The sequence below is a fragment of the Syngnathus scovelli genome, chromosome 18, assembly GCF_024217435.2.
Source record: "Syngnathus scovelli strain Florida chromosome 18, RoL_Ssco_1.2, whole genome shotgun sequence".
Lineage (NCBI taxonomy): Eukaryota > Metazoa > Chordata > Actinopteri > Syngnathiformes > Syngnathidae > Syngnathus > Syngnathus scovelli.
In genome coordinates, this window is record NC_090864.1 from 10,496,652 (window position 1) to 10,515,534 (window position 18,883).

The window sequence follows — 18,883 nt, forward strand, 5'->3', positions numbered from 1 at the left end:
CGTTTCTTTTAACCATGAGTAAGCGATAACAAAATGATAAGTGATTTTTCGTTGATTTTGTTTCAACCACTTGTCATCTTTCGATCTCTAATGAGCTGGTGCCTAAGATTCAAGACGAACAGTTTTGCTGCTACTTTCACGAGGTATGGAAACAAAGACCGCAGTAAATGGATTCAACTTAATGAGCACCTTCCATTATGTAAAGTGCACAATTTTTCTACTTTAAAGCAATGAAGCATCCAAATCAAGCTGACCCGCCAAACAGATTCATACTGCAGTGTTAAGCAGTTCTTATTATGCATGCTTGAGTTGCCCTTATTATGATAAATAAGTTGGAATCCTATCAACAGCTCAGCTGGTGATTGGTTGTGACGTGAGATATCCATATAGGCTGTTTCTGGCCTTTCCTAAATATCTATTTAGGTCAATCAAAAGTAAAGAGTCCCAAAAAAAATGGATAAAGGCACTGAGACCTATTGAGCAAATCCAGCAGTCAATTCAACACTTTCTTAGATGTTGCCTGTGTGCTGGAGATAGAGAAGGAGTGAGTTAATGAGTAAGTAAAAAGGGAAGGCAATGAGAAAATTAGAGCCGAGTTCCCTTTGGAATCACAACCGAGTACCCTCTATTAATGCACACTCACATTCTTCTTCTTTTTTTTCTCAGTTAGGAGGGGAGTGCCTTTCCACAGGTCAAAAACAGCCGCAGGGGGAAACTTTTAGCCCCACATCCAAACGAACACATCACAGTTGCATTTTGATTACACGGTGCATAAAGAAATTGCTTTGTGTGTGTTCTTAGCGGAGGGGGAGATTTACTGTATCTGGGCTCTGCCTCTAGTGACAAATAACAACTTTAATGAGCTGGGACCCACCACGGCGAGTGTGAGGTTATGAAGAAATATTGATTGGATGTTATCAGAAATGCTTTTTATTCATCGCAGCCCTGCTTTCATACACTCCTCATTTTCTTTTACAACCCCAAGCTGCCCCCCTTGGGTTTTGCTTCAAATACCATTCAGAAATTACAAGCAGCGAGCTGGGGAGGATCCGTGATGATCAATCTTGAAAATATTGGTGCTCTTCATGAAATCACAGGCACAGTTGCGATACACTACTCAATTTATACTGTTGCTATTTTTTTTTTTTTATTATGCATCCATCTTGTATACAGCCTATCCTCACTGCGACTGACTGTTCAGGGTGGAGTCCACCTTTCACGCCAAGTCGGCTCGGACATGCTCCAGCACGCCGCAACACTAAGCAGAATCCAGAACTGATGGATAGATGAATCCTATAGAATTGACTCTTGACCAGGTAGAACAGAAGAAGTGCCATTTAATTATATACTGTACCATATAAAGGGCAGCGGGGTGTTTGAGTGATTTGCAGTTCCATTCAGTTTATGTGTGTGTCGGGCTGGGCAGGAGGTGACTCACCCTTTTGTGCAAGCGGAATAAAAATATACTAAAACAAGTGGATGAAAACAAATGAATAATTAGAGGTTGTGGGCTCACAACGCTGTCAAACAGGTCATTTTTAGTGGAGGGCGAGCAATGTGACAAACACACTTTTACAGTTTATGTTTGCTGCTGAAGTCCTTCTGGGAAATATTATGGTGTGTATAATGTTTTATCCTCCTCCGTGTCATGTCAACTAGCAGAGTTACTATAATACAGCATGTTTATATATCAGAGTCCTTGAACCAGAAGGATGTTTTGAAGGTTATAAAATGGTATGATTCAGTGACTTCAGTCACCTATAACTGGAAAACGACCAAAACGTGCGTGTTTTATGAAGTTTCGGCGAGCTTGCAAAGGAGTGGAAAGCTTCGGGTGTATTAGGGGAAACATTACACGGAAAGGTTGCTTTAGGAAAGTATGCCATTCATTTATATGACTGGAATAAAGTTATTCTTTTTTTTCACCGAGCGACAAAAATGATGATTAATAGGTATGTTGGGGGCGTGGCCTCAATAGCCTAGAAGTAAGTTTATGAAACGGAGTGAATTGAAATGGTAACAATCAAAAGATCAATGTGGAAATAACAGCAGATGAGAGCATATTACCCCAAGTGGGTGAAGGAACAACCTGTGTACGACGCTTCGCACCATGCGTCGTTATTAAATGCCACTAAGCTTTTAATTTTAAGTCGTCTGCTCTCCCACGGTGACACTGAAACTAGAAGCCAGCGTGACTCGCTTAGTTCAGACATACTAATAACAAAATCAAAGTCAGCAAGCGTGCACCGCTGTGTGCGAGCGAGCTTATGTATCTGTGTATTCTAGTAATAGTAATGTAATCACAGGCTGAAGACCAATTAGCCGAGAGGGTAACGCCATAATAATCCCTACCCCTGGGCGTTGGCCTATTAAAGCAGCAGTGGACAGAATAAATTGAGAGTCTTCAGGAAGAGATGCAGGGAGGAAAGTAAGTGTGGGAGGAATGGGACTCAACAAGGGAAGGAAGGAACAAAACAAAAAGAAATATTCAGTGATATTCAGTTTTCTGCTTACCTAGAAATTCCCAATTGGTCATCGTTCGAATGTTGACTCACCTGACGTTAAGACCACCAAGTAGTGCCGGTCGGCCCTGCTCACATTGATACGAAGAACCGCCTTGCTATCTTCAAGTGACATTTCCAAAGTCCCATCATCAAGGTTACTGAAGAGGAGTAGCCCTTGTGGATTCCAGGTACGGAACTGAAGACCCACTGATATGAGGTTGTGAGCGGCCCGGCCAGGCAGCTGCAGGAAGCTGGTGGCGTTGAAAAAGACGGGATAGGAGTGCGTCTCCACGCAGGAAAATGAGAGATTACGCTGTGAAGAGGCACATTGGGAGATGTCAGGAAAAAAAAGTTACAACTTTTGTCTGTCTGTACACGTAATCCTTTCTGGATTGTAAATTCAAGACGCTAAGAAGCAGACACACTTGAATATTTAGGTTCTGGTTGAGAATACATCGGTGATATTAAAAATCCTTAACATTGCAACCAAAACCAAATGGTCAGCATTGTATTCTGCTGCTTTTCAAGCAATTCACAATGCCTGTGAACGGCTCTTTGAAATGTGAACCAATTTTGATAGAAGTAATAGCTGTGTGAGTCAAGGATGATTTGAACTGCTGCTTAAAGCAACCTTTGATTGCAACTTTTTTTTTGTTCAGACAATCTTTTGAACAACACGGATACACAGAACTTTAGTCGAGTTAATAAACACGCGAATGTAATATATAAATGTAAACTACTGAAGTATTAAAAGTTTTGGGTGACAGTTTAGCTGATCAATTTTAGTATTGCAGAACTGCAATGAATAAATAGAGGGATGTGACAATTATAGAAAGCAAAGTTATGCTGGGTGTTTGAACATTGCACATTTGACTCACAAAACTCGAGGTGTCCAACTTCTTCCTTCGGGCCAGGTCAGTAATGTTATCTCCATTGTAGTTGATGCTCTCCATGCAGCCTTTAAAGTTCTTGCGCCCACCTCCTGCTGGTTTGCCGCTGTACGGCATTCCCCCGAAGCTCAACTAGTGAGGCAAAGAAAAATAAAATGTCCAGGTGGTGCAAAGTTCTGTATAACTGCTCTGGTCTATTTGGATATTATTAGTTGTGGTCGTCCCATCTCCTTTAAATGAGATCATAATTTCCATTCCATCTCAAGAATACCTGCCTGTTGTGGCCAATCAGTACAGATAGCAAATCATTTAAAACATAACATGGCAGCTAGAGCAAATGGCACAAACCATTTAAAGAAATGACTTTGAGGCCCCAGAGGCTCAAAATGAATGCTAATAAAAATATTGTGGTGTCTTACAAAGCTGGAGGGACACAAGCAAATATTTGATGTATTTCACTTTTTTCATACATTGCAGATAACCTCAGTTGTTTGTTTTGTATTTAAAGACAGATGATAGTCCTTGTAAACAGAACCACAGATGGACACACATCAGGGAGAATTTTCCGGCACTTGCACACAAGCACGTACACATTAAAACACACACAGTTCAGACTCATGTATGGATTTCCCGGAAGATCCCTTAATTGAACAGCTTCACTTTAATTGTCCTGCCTTGGTTCTCGGTGTCTGACTTAGCAGTGGAAGAGATGAGCCTTATCAGCAATAGCTGGTTAAGATCACACACACACATCAATCTGTACATCCGCACACTGGTGGTCACATGCACACAAAAGCAAATACAAGCAAGCCTGTAATCACATTACACACAAACAGCTATCATCCCACTTACACATTCCAAAGAAAAATCAATTTCCTGTTTCAAGTATTATTATGCAAACCCATTGTGCTGCCATCCATTACTAAGCAACCTTAATTATGTGAATGTTATGGATTGCCGTCATATTAGCAAGCCTATATATAATTTCCTGGGTGCTATCATTTCCCTCTTGAGATAGAGGAGGTCATCGGCGAGGAGCAAAATGTTATATTTGCATAGAGATTGCCCACTTTTGTAAAAGTAATCAAATTATTAGGAATTTATTTTACTCGCGTAACAACAGAATATATGACGAGTCTTATTAGAAGTTATTTCTTTCATAAGAAGACCATTAGATGCTTGTAAATGACATTATTATCCTTCAAAAAATATTTGTCTTTTGTTAAAAGCAATAGAAGACTCAACCATGATGTAAGGAATTATTTCCCCATATTTAATTGAATAAAAAAACGCCGGGTTATTATGTGCATATACTCTAAATCCGTGCCATTCATAAATTACCTCATAGTCCAAGTCGAGGTGGTCAAATTCCCCGTTGGTCCTGAAGTGCTGAGTGTGTCTATCCAGGGTGAAATTGACATTACGCCGGTAACGCTCGATCACCACCGAGTGCCAGTGGTTGTCATCCAAGAGGCTGCCCGTTGTCACTGAGGTATGGCCCAGGATAGAGCCGTACTGATTGCTTCCTGTAAATTGCCACGATAGAATGAGGAATTGGAAACCCCTTTGAAATCATTTATAAATGCTAAAAGTATGTTTTTTTTTTTTTTTCCGTTACCCACCCAGGTTGATCTGCAGCAGCAGCTTGGCCTTGCGGAGCTCCAAGGTGATGTAGTCCCCCTGCTGCCCCTCTCCATGGAGAATCACCCCCTCGCTCTCGGACGTCTTGAACCTTAGCGCGATCACGTCCTTAATGAGCTTCATCTTCTTCACCTAGACGCAATACACAGAGCAGTACCTTTTGTTTGATGCCTACAAACCCTACAAAGAAGAATCAAGTATTTCATTGGCTTTCATCACAATAGCATTTTAAAAAGCTGGATTTCACAAGTTCCCAACTCTGCAGCATACCTCAATGAAAACTATTTTTCAGTGCTCTTCAAAGATTGAAAACAAACATTACCTTGAACCGATAGGAGATCACACCCTGCCCATCAAAATTAATCATGTCTGCCCCTGCAATAGAAAAAATAAATAAATGAGAGCTCAAGAATATACTTAAAAAGAGACCATGGCAACCAAGTATTGTAAATCACTGAATCTAAAAAAGATCATTTGATAGCCTAACCAAGGCATCACAAGTGTCTGTCCTTGAGGAATGTGACGTTTTAAAACGTGCCTCTGATATGAACAAAGGTGGCAGAAGCGAGAGTGTATTTCAGGTGTGATTTTGAGATCTTCAGCAAATGAAGTGACGTATTTGAAGTAGAGCTCCTCAATCTTAGATGACCACCTTGCCTGTTCAAGAGGTTGGAAGTGCCATGTGTGTTCTGTGATGGGATTGGCAGGAGCGTATTATATTTTTTTATGATCATCTGTAGAGGAAACGAGAAATGGATTCAGAAGGGAGTCGCCGAGGGCTTCCGCCAAAGGTGGAAATATTGTGGTCTGCATAGCAACAAAAATGTGAGATGACACTGATATAAAGGGACTCAGCCAAGTCTCAAAGGGAGTTATTAAATAAGCCACAGATGGTAAATACCTGACAACTGTTAATTGGCGGTGCAATTTTTGGCTGATGAAGTGCACTATAAAGTGGTGGGTGAGTATAATGTAAAAAAAAAAAAACCTCTGTTAATGAAAGACAAATAAAATGAAATGAATGATAAAATTTACAAGAGTAATGAGAAATACACATTTCATGAAAATCAACCAATGAAAATCAGACCAAGCCATTTTTAACAGCTGCAGTTGTGGGTGGGTTGCATCAGGTTGAGCATCTGGTAGAAATAAATACATAAATAAATAAAACTTAAAAAAATAGAACCTTTATGTGGCCACCAGACTAAAAAGGTTCCATGAAGTTACAATTGGAATTTATACTCTGAGCTGTTATATATATTAGTTTTATGGAGTGGTGGGTGGAGGGAAAACATTGAAACGAGAAGATAATCACCCACATTTTTATTACTATGTGCAAAAAAAAAGTGTTCTTGATTAGAACATGTGCCAGATTTATGCATAATCTTGCTAAGTAATAAACACACAGATGTGAAGACACCTCACCTTGCACTCCATTTAGGCTTAGCGGACATTAAAATGGGAGAATCCCATTTATTTTTGTTCCTCCTAAATGATTCATTCCATTTAATATAATTTCTAGTTCTTCCACTTTACCTGCCTTTATTCCCCAGACTACTCCAGCTCCCATTCCATTCGGACTTAAATCTTCCCTTCCTCTCATTTCCTTGATCCCTTATGGCTCTTTCTCTCTGCCCACTCCTCCTCCTCCTCCTCATCGCTCTTGGCCATGTTTATGTTGCTGCCTCAGTAGGTGACAGTTTTCCAATGGCTTCATGAGGTATTGTACATTTAGCCTGACCGTGTTGTGACAGGTTGGGAACTTAATGGAGACTTGAGAATTCAACAAACCGCCGACTCCCGGGTGATGAAAAGAGAAAAAGGGGCAGAAATGTTGACCTGCCGTTGAGCAGGTCGGGGATCACCGGCGTGATATACCCTCTTGGAATCCAGCCAGGCTTCACAGCTGGCCGCAATGAACACCGACATGACAGCCAAGCTTTTCTGAACTTTACTCTGGAGATATGACGATTTTAGAGATTTTCTTCACTGCCGGGTGAATGTAAAAGTTGCATGTTACCGTAGAAACATTTTGAAGTGCCATAGAGAGAGCACAGAAGGATCACACAAACCTCTTAAAACTCCATTTACATGATACCAATCGTAATTTATAAGTGCAAATAATTGCAATGTCTTGAGTCCTTTCTCAATTTCCTGACTAGTCTGTGTTGTAATTGATTTTTGGCTGATCCTTTGTTCATCAAAATGGAAATGAGCATTTCACAGCACGTTGGATCATGACTCCTTTTTAGCCTCCAGCTACCACACATACAAACACAGACCCTTCTGCTCATTGCATTGGCCCAGATGAGTCACAATATGCCACAGAACTCAATTATCATATTTATTCAAAGCCAAAGAATTACCATCTATATCTAACATATACATTTGCTAATTGTGCGGGCAACAGTTTTTTTTGAAGTGCATGACTTGAGTTGAATTTTACAGGTCTATGAAGATAAACAACTTTTATAATTGCATTTTGTATTTCATATTTACATTAATCAATATTTTTGAGTATCGTTTAAATACATTTTTTAAAGTAAAATTCCCCAAATTCTTAGATCAGAACTGGATCATAATTAATTAATATTAAATTATTATTAATTAAAACGTGTTGCAATTAAAAGAGCATACTTTAGATAGAAGCCAGACTACACCCTGGACTGCTCTCCACACTTTCCAAAATCTGAGAACTGAATTTGCTACCTGCTCAGTATTCAGGTGAGTAAATTACTACACCATCAGACATGAACTTTTTCTTTTCACGGGTGCTCCAATTTTATTATCATGTCAAAGAGTAAGACAGGGTTAAATTGACACAGCATAATATGTATCCAACTGTTCTGGTATTGACTTGTTTTTCAGGTATGCTTTTCCAACTTTTTACTTCCAAAATTGCTGGCGCTTGACAGGCAGCTCCACCGCTGTGTACATTATTGATCGTTCCAGGCTTAAGAATGACTGATAGATTTTGTCGAGGCTTACGAGTCTCCCTATGCGATTGTCTGAATAGGACAACTAGTAGCTTTTTGTTTGGAAACTTTTGCTTTTCTTATAAATCTGGCTATATCCAAAGTAGATCATTACTTTTCTGGCTGGTGGAGTAAGTGCATTAGATTTGGAATAATTCTGTCTTAATTTAGTGAACAAGGAGGAATACAAGAGCAGCAGAAACACTGTTGGCAATTTTGCAACAGATGTATTGACTTTTCGGGCCCCCTTTGGTGATTTCCTTTCAAACGAGTGACAAATCTAACAAGCTCTTGGACATACGCTTGCTGCTTTCCTCAGAAGAGAGTCAACATCCCTTTCTTCTTTTTCTGCATCTACTCTAGTCACTCACTTCACTTTTCATGCTTTTATATGCAAAGTCAGAGCTGCAGACAACATTACTCTTTACAAGATTTTACTCTGAGGATTTAGTGCTGTTTGTTAAAGTTGAAGATGGCTTGTGGTTTTGTTTTTTGAAAAAAAAGAAGAAGATGACACACTCATCTAATCACTTAACTAAGTGTGCTTGTGTCCACGACTTACAGTACGAGCATCCGTAGACTTCTATCCGTAGACCAATCCTGCCTTCTTTGCTCCATTCCAAGGGGACAAGCCTCAGGAAGCGAGCCACGATTCCGTGCTGTAGCTCGTGCCGGATTGCACTCTCAGAGTTTGAGTTTCCAGCGAAGGCCTGTGCACATAAACGCCGACACACATGATGAAATTAAGTACATCAAAGCTGCACGCCTACGGTCAAACAAGAGGCTTTGGGGAGCTAAGAGCAAAAAGGTATTTGTTCCGCTCACCACATTCTGCACACTCACAAAACATACAACATCATTATGAGTCTATATGAGCATTATTATGCCACCAGACAGTCTGACTGCAGGGGATTTGAAGAGGAAACCGTTCCTTGTTGAAAGTAAGAAACGCTTTTGTTCTTTATCTCTACTTCAAATGGCTCCCTGAAGACTAATTGGGTGCCTGGAGCTGACGTGGTTGACAGTCCACTGGCCTGGTTGGAAAAAACTGCCAGTTTCACATAGTTGTAATGGTGAGTGTACATGTCCAAATACTTTTGACCATAAAAAAACATTTATTCAAACTAAATATGTCTGGATCTTCAGATTTGCCCCATTATTGCGATTTCCCATTTATGGCAATAATTCCAAAATTGCTAAAGAATCACCATCATTTTTGCATTATACTTGTTTACTCAAAGTGTTTAGGTTTTGGTTGAGTTTAAACGAAACCCTCAGCTACTCCACATGCTCAATCACGAAAACAGCGATGAAGTGTTTGTTTCCCTGGCGCCTTGATTTGCTTTGCTTCTATTTTGAACATTTCTATTTACCCAGGAAAGGTTAACTGAGCATACAAATGCTTTCAAATTGTATATTAGTGCCCGGCTCAGCATTCACATTGCTGCGTATGGCTCTTTGGGGAGGCACTTACGATGTTTGATGCTGTATGTTTAGGTGAATGGTTGAAATTTTCCCTCAGAGGCACTCAAACAAAGGGAAACAGACTCACTAAAAACTCTAGTTAGCGTGTGAGTGGCCTTCTGTCCTTGTGACATAAATAGAATAGAAATATTAACTCATTCACTGCCTTTTTGTTTTTTTAAACATTTGAATTTTCCCGAAGTAAAACTAAAGAGCATTAGTGTATTAAAAATGTGCCTCTTTGTGTTAATGTTGCCAATGTACACACATATGCATAAATAGCGTTTTTCTACACTTTGCTGTCTATTTATCTTAAAAAGCCCATTTCCCAGTTTGAACAAGCGTGGCACAAGTCTGAACTTTGCAATTTGGTTCACGGACTGCGCTTATCCAGCCCACTCATTCCTTGTAAAATAAATAACACGGTAGGGGGATTAGGAAATGCGAGGGGAAAAAAAAATAAAAAATCACCTCTCTCAATCCCTACAATTCCTTTCCTTTATTTGTCTATTGTGTCCATTCCACAATTTAGCACTTATCTCGGCTTGGCTGAATGAACAGCTCAATTCCGAGGCCTTCCAATGCAGAGCAAGGAAAAAGGACAGAGGAGTGGCAAGATGAAGATGAGCGAGGTAAAAGAAGTCACACTTTGGAAAAGGCTGCTTAGTGAACCCTTTAATTCCTTTTGCTCCAAAGTCAAATCATTTACCAGCAGCAATAAAGAATAAGAAATCAGTGTGTATGCGAGTGTGTCAACCATAAGAGCCTGTTTAAAACCAAGTAATAAGAAAGCAATAAAGTCCTTAGAGCACACCAAGGAAAACTAATTTTCTCCATTCACAAGCTAAATTTTAAGGGTCTGTGAACCTCTCAAACGAGATCTTTAAAAATCTATGATTAATTCTACAATAAGTCAAATGGGTGACTTTGGTATGTTCTGTATATTTTCTTCGAGGATTGTGCAAGGTATTGAAATAAACAAAGGTCAAGAGAAATGCTGAGTTTTATTGAGTGACTACTAAAATATTTTTAACAGTTGAGGAAAAGCAGATATGTTTATTTGGAAGGTTGTGTTGGGTGAAACGGAACAAGCGAATAAAACAGATCAATGAATACCAGGATAATATTGTTTGTTTAAACTTACTAAAGTTGACATTGAGGTCACAATTGAACATCAGCGTTAACTTATTAAGCAGGATATTTCAGTGCTCATTTTTTATTGTTTTGTTTAACATTATAGAAACTCTCTAGGCAGGGAAAAAAAAAAGATTGAAAGCCCTTTTCCTGGCATTTGATTGTTGTCGCTGGAACAGTCAACCGCCCTAGACTGCTTCGGACACGCGCCCATTGTGTGCAACCTTCCCTAACAGTGCCAGGGGAAATCAGTGTGGCCTGGTCTGGTCTTTTGTTTTTATCGACAAGTGTGAGGGACAAAGCAGAACCATAGAAAAAAAAAAAAAAAGCTCTAAAGATGGTTTTGTAGGCTATGCTGTGCCAAGAAAACTGTACAGACTGTGGTAATACCATGTTTAATGGGGCGCCATCATTCAGTGTCAGAGCTGCACTACATTCTACTGGATGGCTTCAATGCTTATGGGTCACTTCATCCAAGCCAGTCTGGTGAGAAACAACCACGGGAGAATCTAATCCTGTAGAGCAAAATCGTAATTGTCACTTGGCTTCACAACCAGTCGCTATGATGAGTCGCTGTTACAAGGTTAGCCCACTCTCCCGCTCCCACACCACAAAGTTGCGGAGGATCATTTTTTATTGACGCGATGGAGTTTAAATTTGGCATTTTCATTTCCGAGATTATTACACTGTCTGTACCTTCATTAGGTTCTCTGTTGGAAAATGTAGCGGGTACCTTGTTCAGGGGAATGACTCACGCTTGGTTTTAATGAGAACAGAATGACACTGAGCAGAAATATAAATGCAACACTTTGGGTTTTGCATCCATATTTTATGAGCTATTGTTTTCAAAGGAGCAGGCCTATTTGTCTCAAATATTGTTGACAATTGTAATATCATCTTTCAGTTATTGTGTTCATTCATACAAATTGCATAAAATCAAAATCAAAGCAATTAACAATAACCTGTTTCCATGCAGCAAAATGTTTTAAACTCGTGACTAAGTCGAAATTCCTAGCACCCAAACTTGGTGATGGATTGTTTGACTTCCATGAAGTTCCATTATCACACATTTTGGGTTCAATTATGAACCAGTTTTGTGTCGTTTAATCTCCCAAACTTTAAATTGTTTGCCTGTGGTGCTACAAGACAAAAATCACATAGAAGGTGCAGCAAATTATCCACGCTGTGTGACTCCATATGCTTGTTTCATTCTTGCTTTACTTTTCTTTTCTAAAAATCAGAAGATGACTCACTGGCGGTATAAATACCTCGGTAGGTAGCTGAGTCTGTGTGAGGGATTCACACAAAAGAAAACCTAAACAAAGATCAAACTGCCATGCTGGATGAAAATATAGGCAGAGAGAAAAAGCAACACAATACAGTCCACTGGAGCATAAATCCGGGCATGTGATTTATCAGAAAACACTCTACACCTCTTCTAACTTAATTAGTCGCCCACCAGTGAAACATTCGCCATTCAAGACTTCACTTTTCATTTACCTGACAAAGCACAGTTAAGCAGTGGTTTCCTTGTAAGAATACACACACATCTATACACAAACAAGCCTCTAGGACAACTGTATATCGACAAGGGTGTGAGAAAATGTTCATCCCTGTCTGAGAAAAAGACGACTAAGAAATAAAAATCTCGTCGTGGCTGGAATTCACAGATAAAATATGAATTCTGATTTGAGCCATGGCTGAATATTACACAATATTATTAATTATTTTTTTTCTGATAATTTCTTAAAATCATTGAAAGCTTTTGTTTCCTGTGCTATTATACGACTAGCGTGGAAAAATCTATCTCTTTTTTTTTTAAATTGGCTTATATAGCTTCAGACAACTTCACTTAAGTTAATGCAAAAAAAAAAAAAAAAAATGTTCAGACAAGGCAAAGACAAATTGCTTTTTTGCCAAAGTTGTTACATAAATGCTGACACCTAAAGATTCAGGGACATACTTTAGATAGCACCTGTGGCTATACGGAAATTAAAGTGTGCATCTCGCAATGACACACACATTAGTTGCACTGAGGCTTGTTTGTGAAGGACGCTGAGAGCTTTCATGGTAACAATTATTCACTCGCTTTCTGCCCTGTTTTCTTTGAGCGTGGGCCAAATGGATCAGAGGCCAGCTGACAAGATAACAAGGACACTAATGTGTTTCCTAGAGCAGATGCTTGAAACATTATTTGGGCTGCACTCTGCTCATCTCAAAATATCCCCCTCAGCTCTCTAACAGGAAAGAAAAACATTCTCATTGGATCGATTTGAGGAAAATGTTTTTACATTAAGTCCTACTGTTATTTTACACATTTCATTAACTTTTAATGAGTTAAAAAAAAAAACTGGCCATTTGGTATGTTGCAGGAATTAGACGAAATCATGCTTTGCAACAGGAAGGAAAGAAGCATCAGACAAATGTTTTGAGTTCAACTAAGCCACAAATTACACGTAGGGCTATTTTTCATTGGTATGCTGACGAAGCATTATTAATGTGTCCCTGTTTGAAGCAGGATCGGCGTAAGAGTTGTGGCTATGGCTGTGCTGGTTTATTAGATACATATATTACTGTCAGGTGGTCTGGTTGAATTACAACCTGGAGCTTCTCATCCATGCAAAACATCAGTGGAAGAGACGAACAGCATGCTGGAATTCCTTGAACCAAGTCTAAAAGAGGGAAAATCATTCTTTTTTGGAATTTTCTCCCAAATTTTCATTTAGGTGCTCATCACTCCACTCAAACAGTTTAAAACTGAAAATGCAACTAAGTCAAGAACTTCAATAAAGCACCAAATTATTTGCCGTTACCTTCCATAGTTTTCTACCTAATTGATAACTCCCGCATTCCATCAAATGAGAACATGTATCATATGTGCACAGCTTCATCACAGATCGGGGAAAAAAAAAAAAGTGTATGCATAGTATAATTGTTGAATGTGACTATAAAGCCTTGACAACCTACTCAATGTTACAAATGGTGTTTAAATTACCACACTCATTCATCAATGTCATTATGACTCTGCAGTTTCACAAAACCAATTATGAACTGTTTATCAGTGATCTTCCTCGGGGAAATCGCTGAGCCAATACAGTGACATTGTCTGTCGAAGGAAAGGACATTCATTCCTTGGGAGTCATGCTTACTTAGCGGGCCCACTTGTGATTGGCAGTGATGGAGACACAAGACCTGGGTTAGTACGCTCATTATTTCTCCCTCAATTTATTGCAAGTACTGCATGAGAAGTTGGTGATCCAATTATAGCTTAAATAAATAGTGGGGAAGCGGTAGCACGTCAGTCAGGAACTTTTGCGGGTTCCTCGCATGGCCTTGTCCTCTTCTTTTCCATGTGTACATACATTATGTCGTGTCATATATAAAAAGCAAGCAGTAGTTCCCTAAACAACAGGGAGGATTAATGTGTTTTGGAGCATTTGCAGAAATCACAGAGGCAATGAATCAGGGTTAATAGCAAAAAGCAAACACTTTGAAATATATAATCACAGCTAATAGTCACGATGCAGAACACATAAACAACAGCTTAATTTACTTTTAGCCATAAAAGTCCACATTTTCCATCCCGAATAGACCTGAAGGGCCACAAACGGATCTTAGTACCGACATTAAAAAAACAAACATTGCTGATATTTTCTAACCTGCTAAACATAATTATTGGCCTAGCGCACTCATAAAAAGAAGATAAATGTTCACAGCCCAAGCCATTTATGTTTGTAATCTGTCCGTGTTGTTGTAATTTTACAGACTTTAAATTTACACTTGGTTTATCTTATCTGTATTTGTATATCTTGTTGCAGCCGCCTGGCCACATATCGGAGATGTCTTTTTATGGCTTGTGTCCTTGGGTATAATAACTTAAATTATATTGACTCAAGGGGTCTTCTATGGTACTATAATCCCCATAATGCCGAGTTCTGCCACGACCTTACTCAACTGATGATCTTTTAATACATTATTTTAGATTTAGGTGAATTATAGTCGACTTATGAAGGCTTCTACCTCCTCTGCGGCACTTGATGAATAGAATGCTGGTGAATAGAGTCGACCAGCGGTCCCCAATAACCTGCCCATGGCACGGTATATTATACTAGCCGCTACTTGGCGACCACTGGAGGAGGGTTTTTACTATGCATGGGCTGTCCAGGATTGATCTCAGCACAGCGAATGATTCAGGGCCATGTTGTTTATTTGTGTACCATACAAAGATGGACAAGAAACAAAACCGTTTGGGATTCAGATCAAGACATGGCTGAGATCCCCAAAGCTGAAAAGCCAACCAGCTCACCATCTGCACCACATACGTTGCCAGTACAACGGCAACTATTGGAGAAGACACAATAGATTGGAATGACACAAACTGCAGTACTCACCCAAATGTTGCCATCTTGGTGATAAGGTTTCCAATTCCTTCCGGTGTCACTGTAGAGCAGACGGTAATGTGTTGTCCAGTCGGAGCTGCTGTAACGACCTTGTGTGGCTATGGCACTTAGCTGCTTTCTGGAGCCTAGGTCCACCTGCAGCCACTGGTAGTGATCACTATCCAGGGGAGACCATCCACCAGCACCTGAAGCGTTCATGACATTTAAAAATAAGTTTCATGACCCTCTGACAAACAACAGAACACCTTTCAAAAAAATTTATCTTTATTTCATCAAAGTCACATAAGACAAACTCTGAGGAAGTCAACCTCAAATTTTCTCAACAATAATATGTTGTATGTGACCCCACTAGTTATGCCTAAAACGAAGAAAAGTAGATTTAAACAGTTGTCCCCACGACCTAAAACCCAAAAAGCAGAAGATGATGGACCGATAAGAATAGATTTCTGGTAAGGCTGCAAGTTATGAATAAAAACAACAACCCTCCCCTATTCCAACTTTTTCCTAGTATGTAAGGTGGCAGGCAATTTGAAAGGCAGATGAGCTCAGCTCCAAGCTCTCAAGACAAGCAGAAAAGTAGCATGACATTGCTACAATCATATTTTACATGGAGCGTGTGCATTTACAAGGTTATATGTTGTCCTTTTATTATTGGTCAGTGTCCAGCAGAGAGCTGCTCAACCAAGACGGACACCAACAAAGCGTGGGCAAAGTCATGTTTTATTTAGCCCTTTACATGCATGACTACATTTGAATATGATGAGTGACAAGGTCCTTACTTGAGTGTTATCTAATTATGCATAGGTGAGGCCTATATATCTCGGAGAGGAGCATTAGTATGTAAGGCATTTTCGGGATGGCTTTCTTTCTGATATTAGCATTCATACCAGAGTGAAAATTTTCCCAGTGTCAGCCACAAGCGCACAATAGTTTGATCATATCTAGTGTGAGCATGCTTCCATCTTATTGATTCTGGTCATTATAAAATAGATACTAAATATGGCAACATTAAACTATCACAAAATTATTTACAAAGAGATACTCTGGTTCATGTTTGAATCCTCGAGAGGACAATATGTTGATTTTATATCTACATATGTATGTATACTATATTTACATATACCTATAGCAACTGAAATGATTTATCACATCACAATTTTTCTCACTAAATATATTTCCAAAGGTGCTATTGATGCTCATATATATAGATAGCAGGGAGCAGTAAGAAAAAAAAACGACCATTATATTTCTGTACAATGCGAGACTGTATATAATGCAGATAAAATGCACATAACAGATTATATACTGTGAAATCCGATATAATAGAGCTGGCGGATAGACAACCCCTTGGAGATAAAACAGTGATTCGATGTGATTGATTTTCTTTTGTAAACGATCTAAACGGATAAATGATGTGCCAATTTAGAAAAACGAGTTAAAACTGGTTTTATAAGGTCACAGTAGGGAAAGGGGGAGGCATTGAGAAGACAAGGAATGGAATAGCTATTAAGCTTAGTGCAGAGGACACGGGAGATTATGTCACATGATAAAATAGTGTGATGTATTCCTCCTCTTGACAACAATCCTATAGCTTATCCAATTACACAGCTATTATGCTCCAGCTCCGGCCCAGATAGATAAACTGGTCCAGCATGTTTGGAATGTCAATACCTCAAAACCCCCCGAGATGATAAAACACTATTACATCAGAAGAGGGAACAAGGAATGGGTGGAGGGTGAGAAATTTTACTCGGTGGGTGTGAGCAGAGTGACAGCAAAGGGTAAACCGAGACGACCGTGAAGTTAGCGGAGTGGACATCGTTTGAGGCGATGTGACTCTTTGAGAGAGATCGTAGGAAGGAGAGCTGAAGTGAATGACAAGATGCTGCATGGCTGAGGAAGGAAGGGAGGAGGCTGAAGACATGGAAGAGTAAGAGAGATGGATGAGGTAAGCCAGAAAAGGGAGGGATGAAAGCAGGTTTTATGGCTTTGGTATATTGGGGAGGCGAGAGATGAGATAGCAAGCGGATGGGCTGGAAGAGGAAAAGAAAAGGGGAGTGTTGTTAAGGTAAAGTGATGGATGAGGGCAAAAGTGAAGAGAGGTTGAGGGGAACGAGGGAGGGGGGAAGGCAAAAATGATGGAATGAGAAACCTGGGAGAAGGAGAGATAAAATGAGCCCATTCAAAAGTGATGAGAGAGGTTACATCAAGTAGAACATGGTTGCTTCGAATCACATGAAACACAAAGCAAAATTGGAAAAGTTCTTGCTAAAAGTCAGGACAATAGAAGAGAGTAGAAAGTCATAAAGCATGACAGCTCACTCTTCAATAAGAGCTGATGATAAATGGAAGGCCACTGCAAGATTTTAATGTCTTTTCATACAAAGTTGAGCTTCATCTTATTGGAAACTTTTTTGGCACCTTCTCAGTCTCCATTAATAAAGTCACATGGCAAGAGTGTAATGGGATATTCCAATGTCTCTTTGTTTGAATATGAATTCTTTATCAGCTCAAACCTTATACTCCCCGGAAAGATGGCGTTCTCATCATTTTTAGTCAAGCTTAATTGAGCTGCTGGCACAGTGCAAGCAGAGATTTGGATACAGTGGAACGACATTGAATTTGCCTTTTTTTTTACAAACATGTATGAAATTGTCATCTAAGGCTGTGGAAAACGTTATCTTAAAAGAATTGCACAACAATATACATTTGCATTTACATTGTAATTTGATTTACTGTTCTCTAAATGAACCTGGATTTTCTTAAAGGCCTTTTTCAGAGTATTGCATGTTAGCAATTTAATATTTTATGAATTGATTGTGAGGTAGTAACTTTCCTGAATGGTTTAGAGCGTATTTGCCTGCTATAACCTTGGCTACTGAGCCACGCACTGCCCGACTATCGCATGGTGTTCCACAAGGGTCAATTTTGGGGCTTCTGGGAATTTCATTTTATCTGCTGTCCTTGGGTTCCGTTTTAAGAAAACACTATTTTCTTCCACTGCTATGCGGATGGTGGTCAAATATATGTCAAGCTGAGCAAAAAAGATATTTTCTCAGCGAAGCTACTTTTGTCCTGTCTGGAGGAGCTTGAATGTTGAATGGCATATCATTTCTTGGAATTCAATGAAAAGAAAACCGAAGTTATGGTGTTTGGTCCCAGTGGCCCTTATCCATCCCATCCGGCTGACTTGGCCGCCTTATCTGAAGCTAACAATTTCAAACTTGGGTCTTACACCGGTCAGTGAATTTAAATTGGACCGGTAGATTGGGGCTGTTGTTAAATCCAGCGTTTTTCATTTTAGGACGCTGGCTCAGGTAAAGCTTCTCCTTTGTCAACAGCACTCTAATACAGTAATTCATGCTTTTGTCACAAAAAATGAACCACTGCAGGAGTGTCATGGGCAAATGCTGTCATAGGGAGGAGAAAGAGAAGTCTGGATAAAGAAAAGCCAAGAGGTGCAGTCAAAGGTGAACACCATAGGGAAAATGGAAGGAAGTGACAAGAGGTTGACAGTCTAAAGGGGAGATGGGGCGGCAGAGTGAGCCGGGGTGCTCGTGCAAGAAAAGAGAGCACATGATAGAAGGGAGGAGAAGGAGCATCAGGGGAACGCTGTCACCATCCTCTCGCCTGTCACATGCACAGATGTTCAGGGCCGAAAGAAGGAGGACGATGGGATATGAGAACGACGGAGCAGAAGGTCAAACAAAAGAGATCAGTTGGGAAAGATGAAGGGTCGAACATAAAGTGAGATCTTAAAAGTCAGGAACAGGCAAATTAACCCTTACCCGTGAAATGCAAACTAAATTTTTGGTAACCTGAAAACTGGGCACTTTGGGTTTCATCCTATTAAAATATGTTTCAGCTAAAAATTA

At 39.7% G+C, this 18,883-nt stretch overlaps 1 protein-coding gene across 2 annotated transcripts in view; it reads right to left on the reverse strand.

Annotated features, from left to right (window-relative positions):
* The window catches only part of cntnap2a (contactin associated protein 2a), a 134,304-nt gene that overhangs the window by 60,024 nt on the left and 55,397 nt on the right, over positions 1-18,883 (reverse strand). For both annotated transcript variants that reach the window (XM_049748648.2, XM_049748647.2), the window contains exons 3-9: positions 15,000-15,193; positions 8,573-8,720; positions 5,358-5,410; positions 5,017-5,167; positions 4,736-4,920; positions 3,383-3,526; positions 2,556-2,817 (exon numbers count right to left, since the gene is read on the reverse strand). In XM_049748648.2, the coding sequence (XP_049604605.1) occupies positions 2,556-2,817; positions 3,383-3,526; positions 4,736-4,920; positions 5,017-5,167; positions 5,358-5,410; positions 8,573-8,720; positions 15,000-15,193 (1,137 nt within the window). The remainder of the gene's footprint in view (positions 1-2,555; positions 2,818-3,382; positions 3,527-4,735; positions 4,921-5,016; positions 5,168-5,357; positions 5,411-8,572; positions 8,721-14,999; positions 15,194-18,883) is intronic.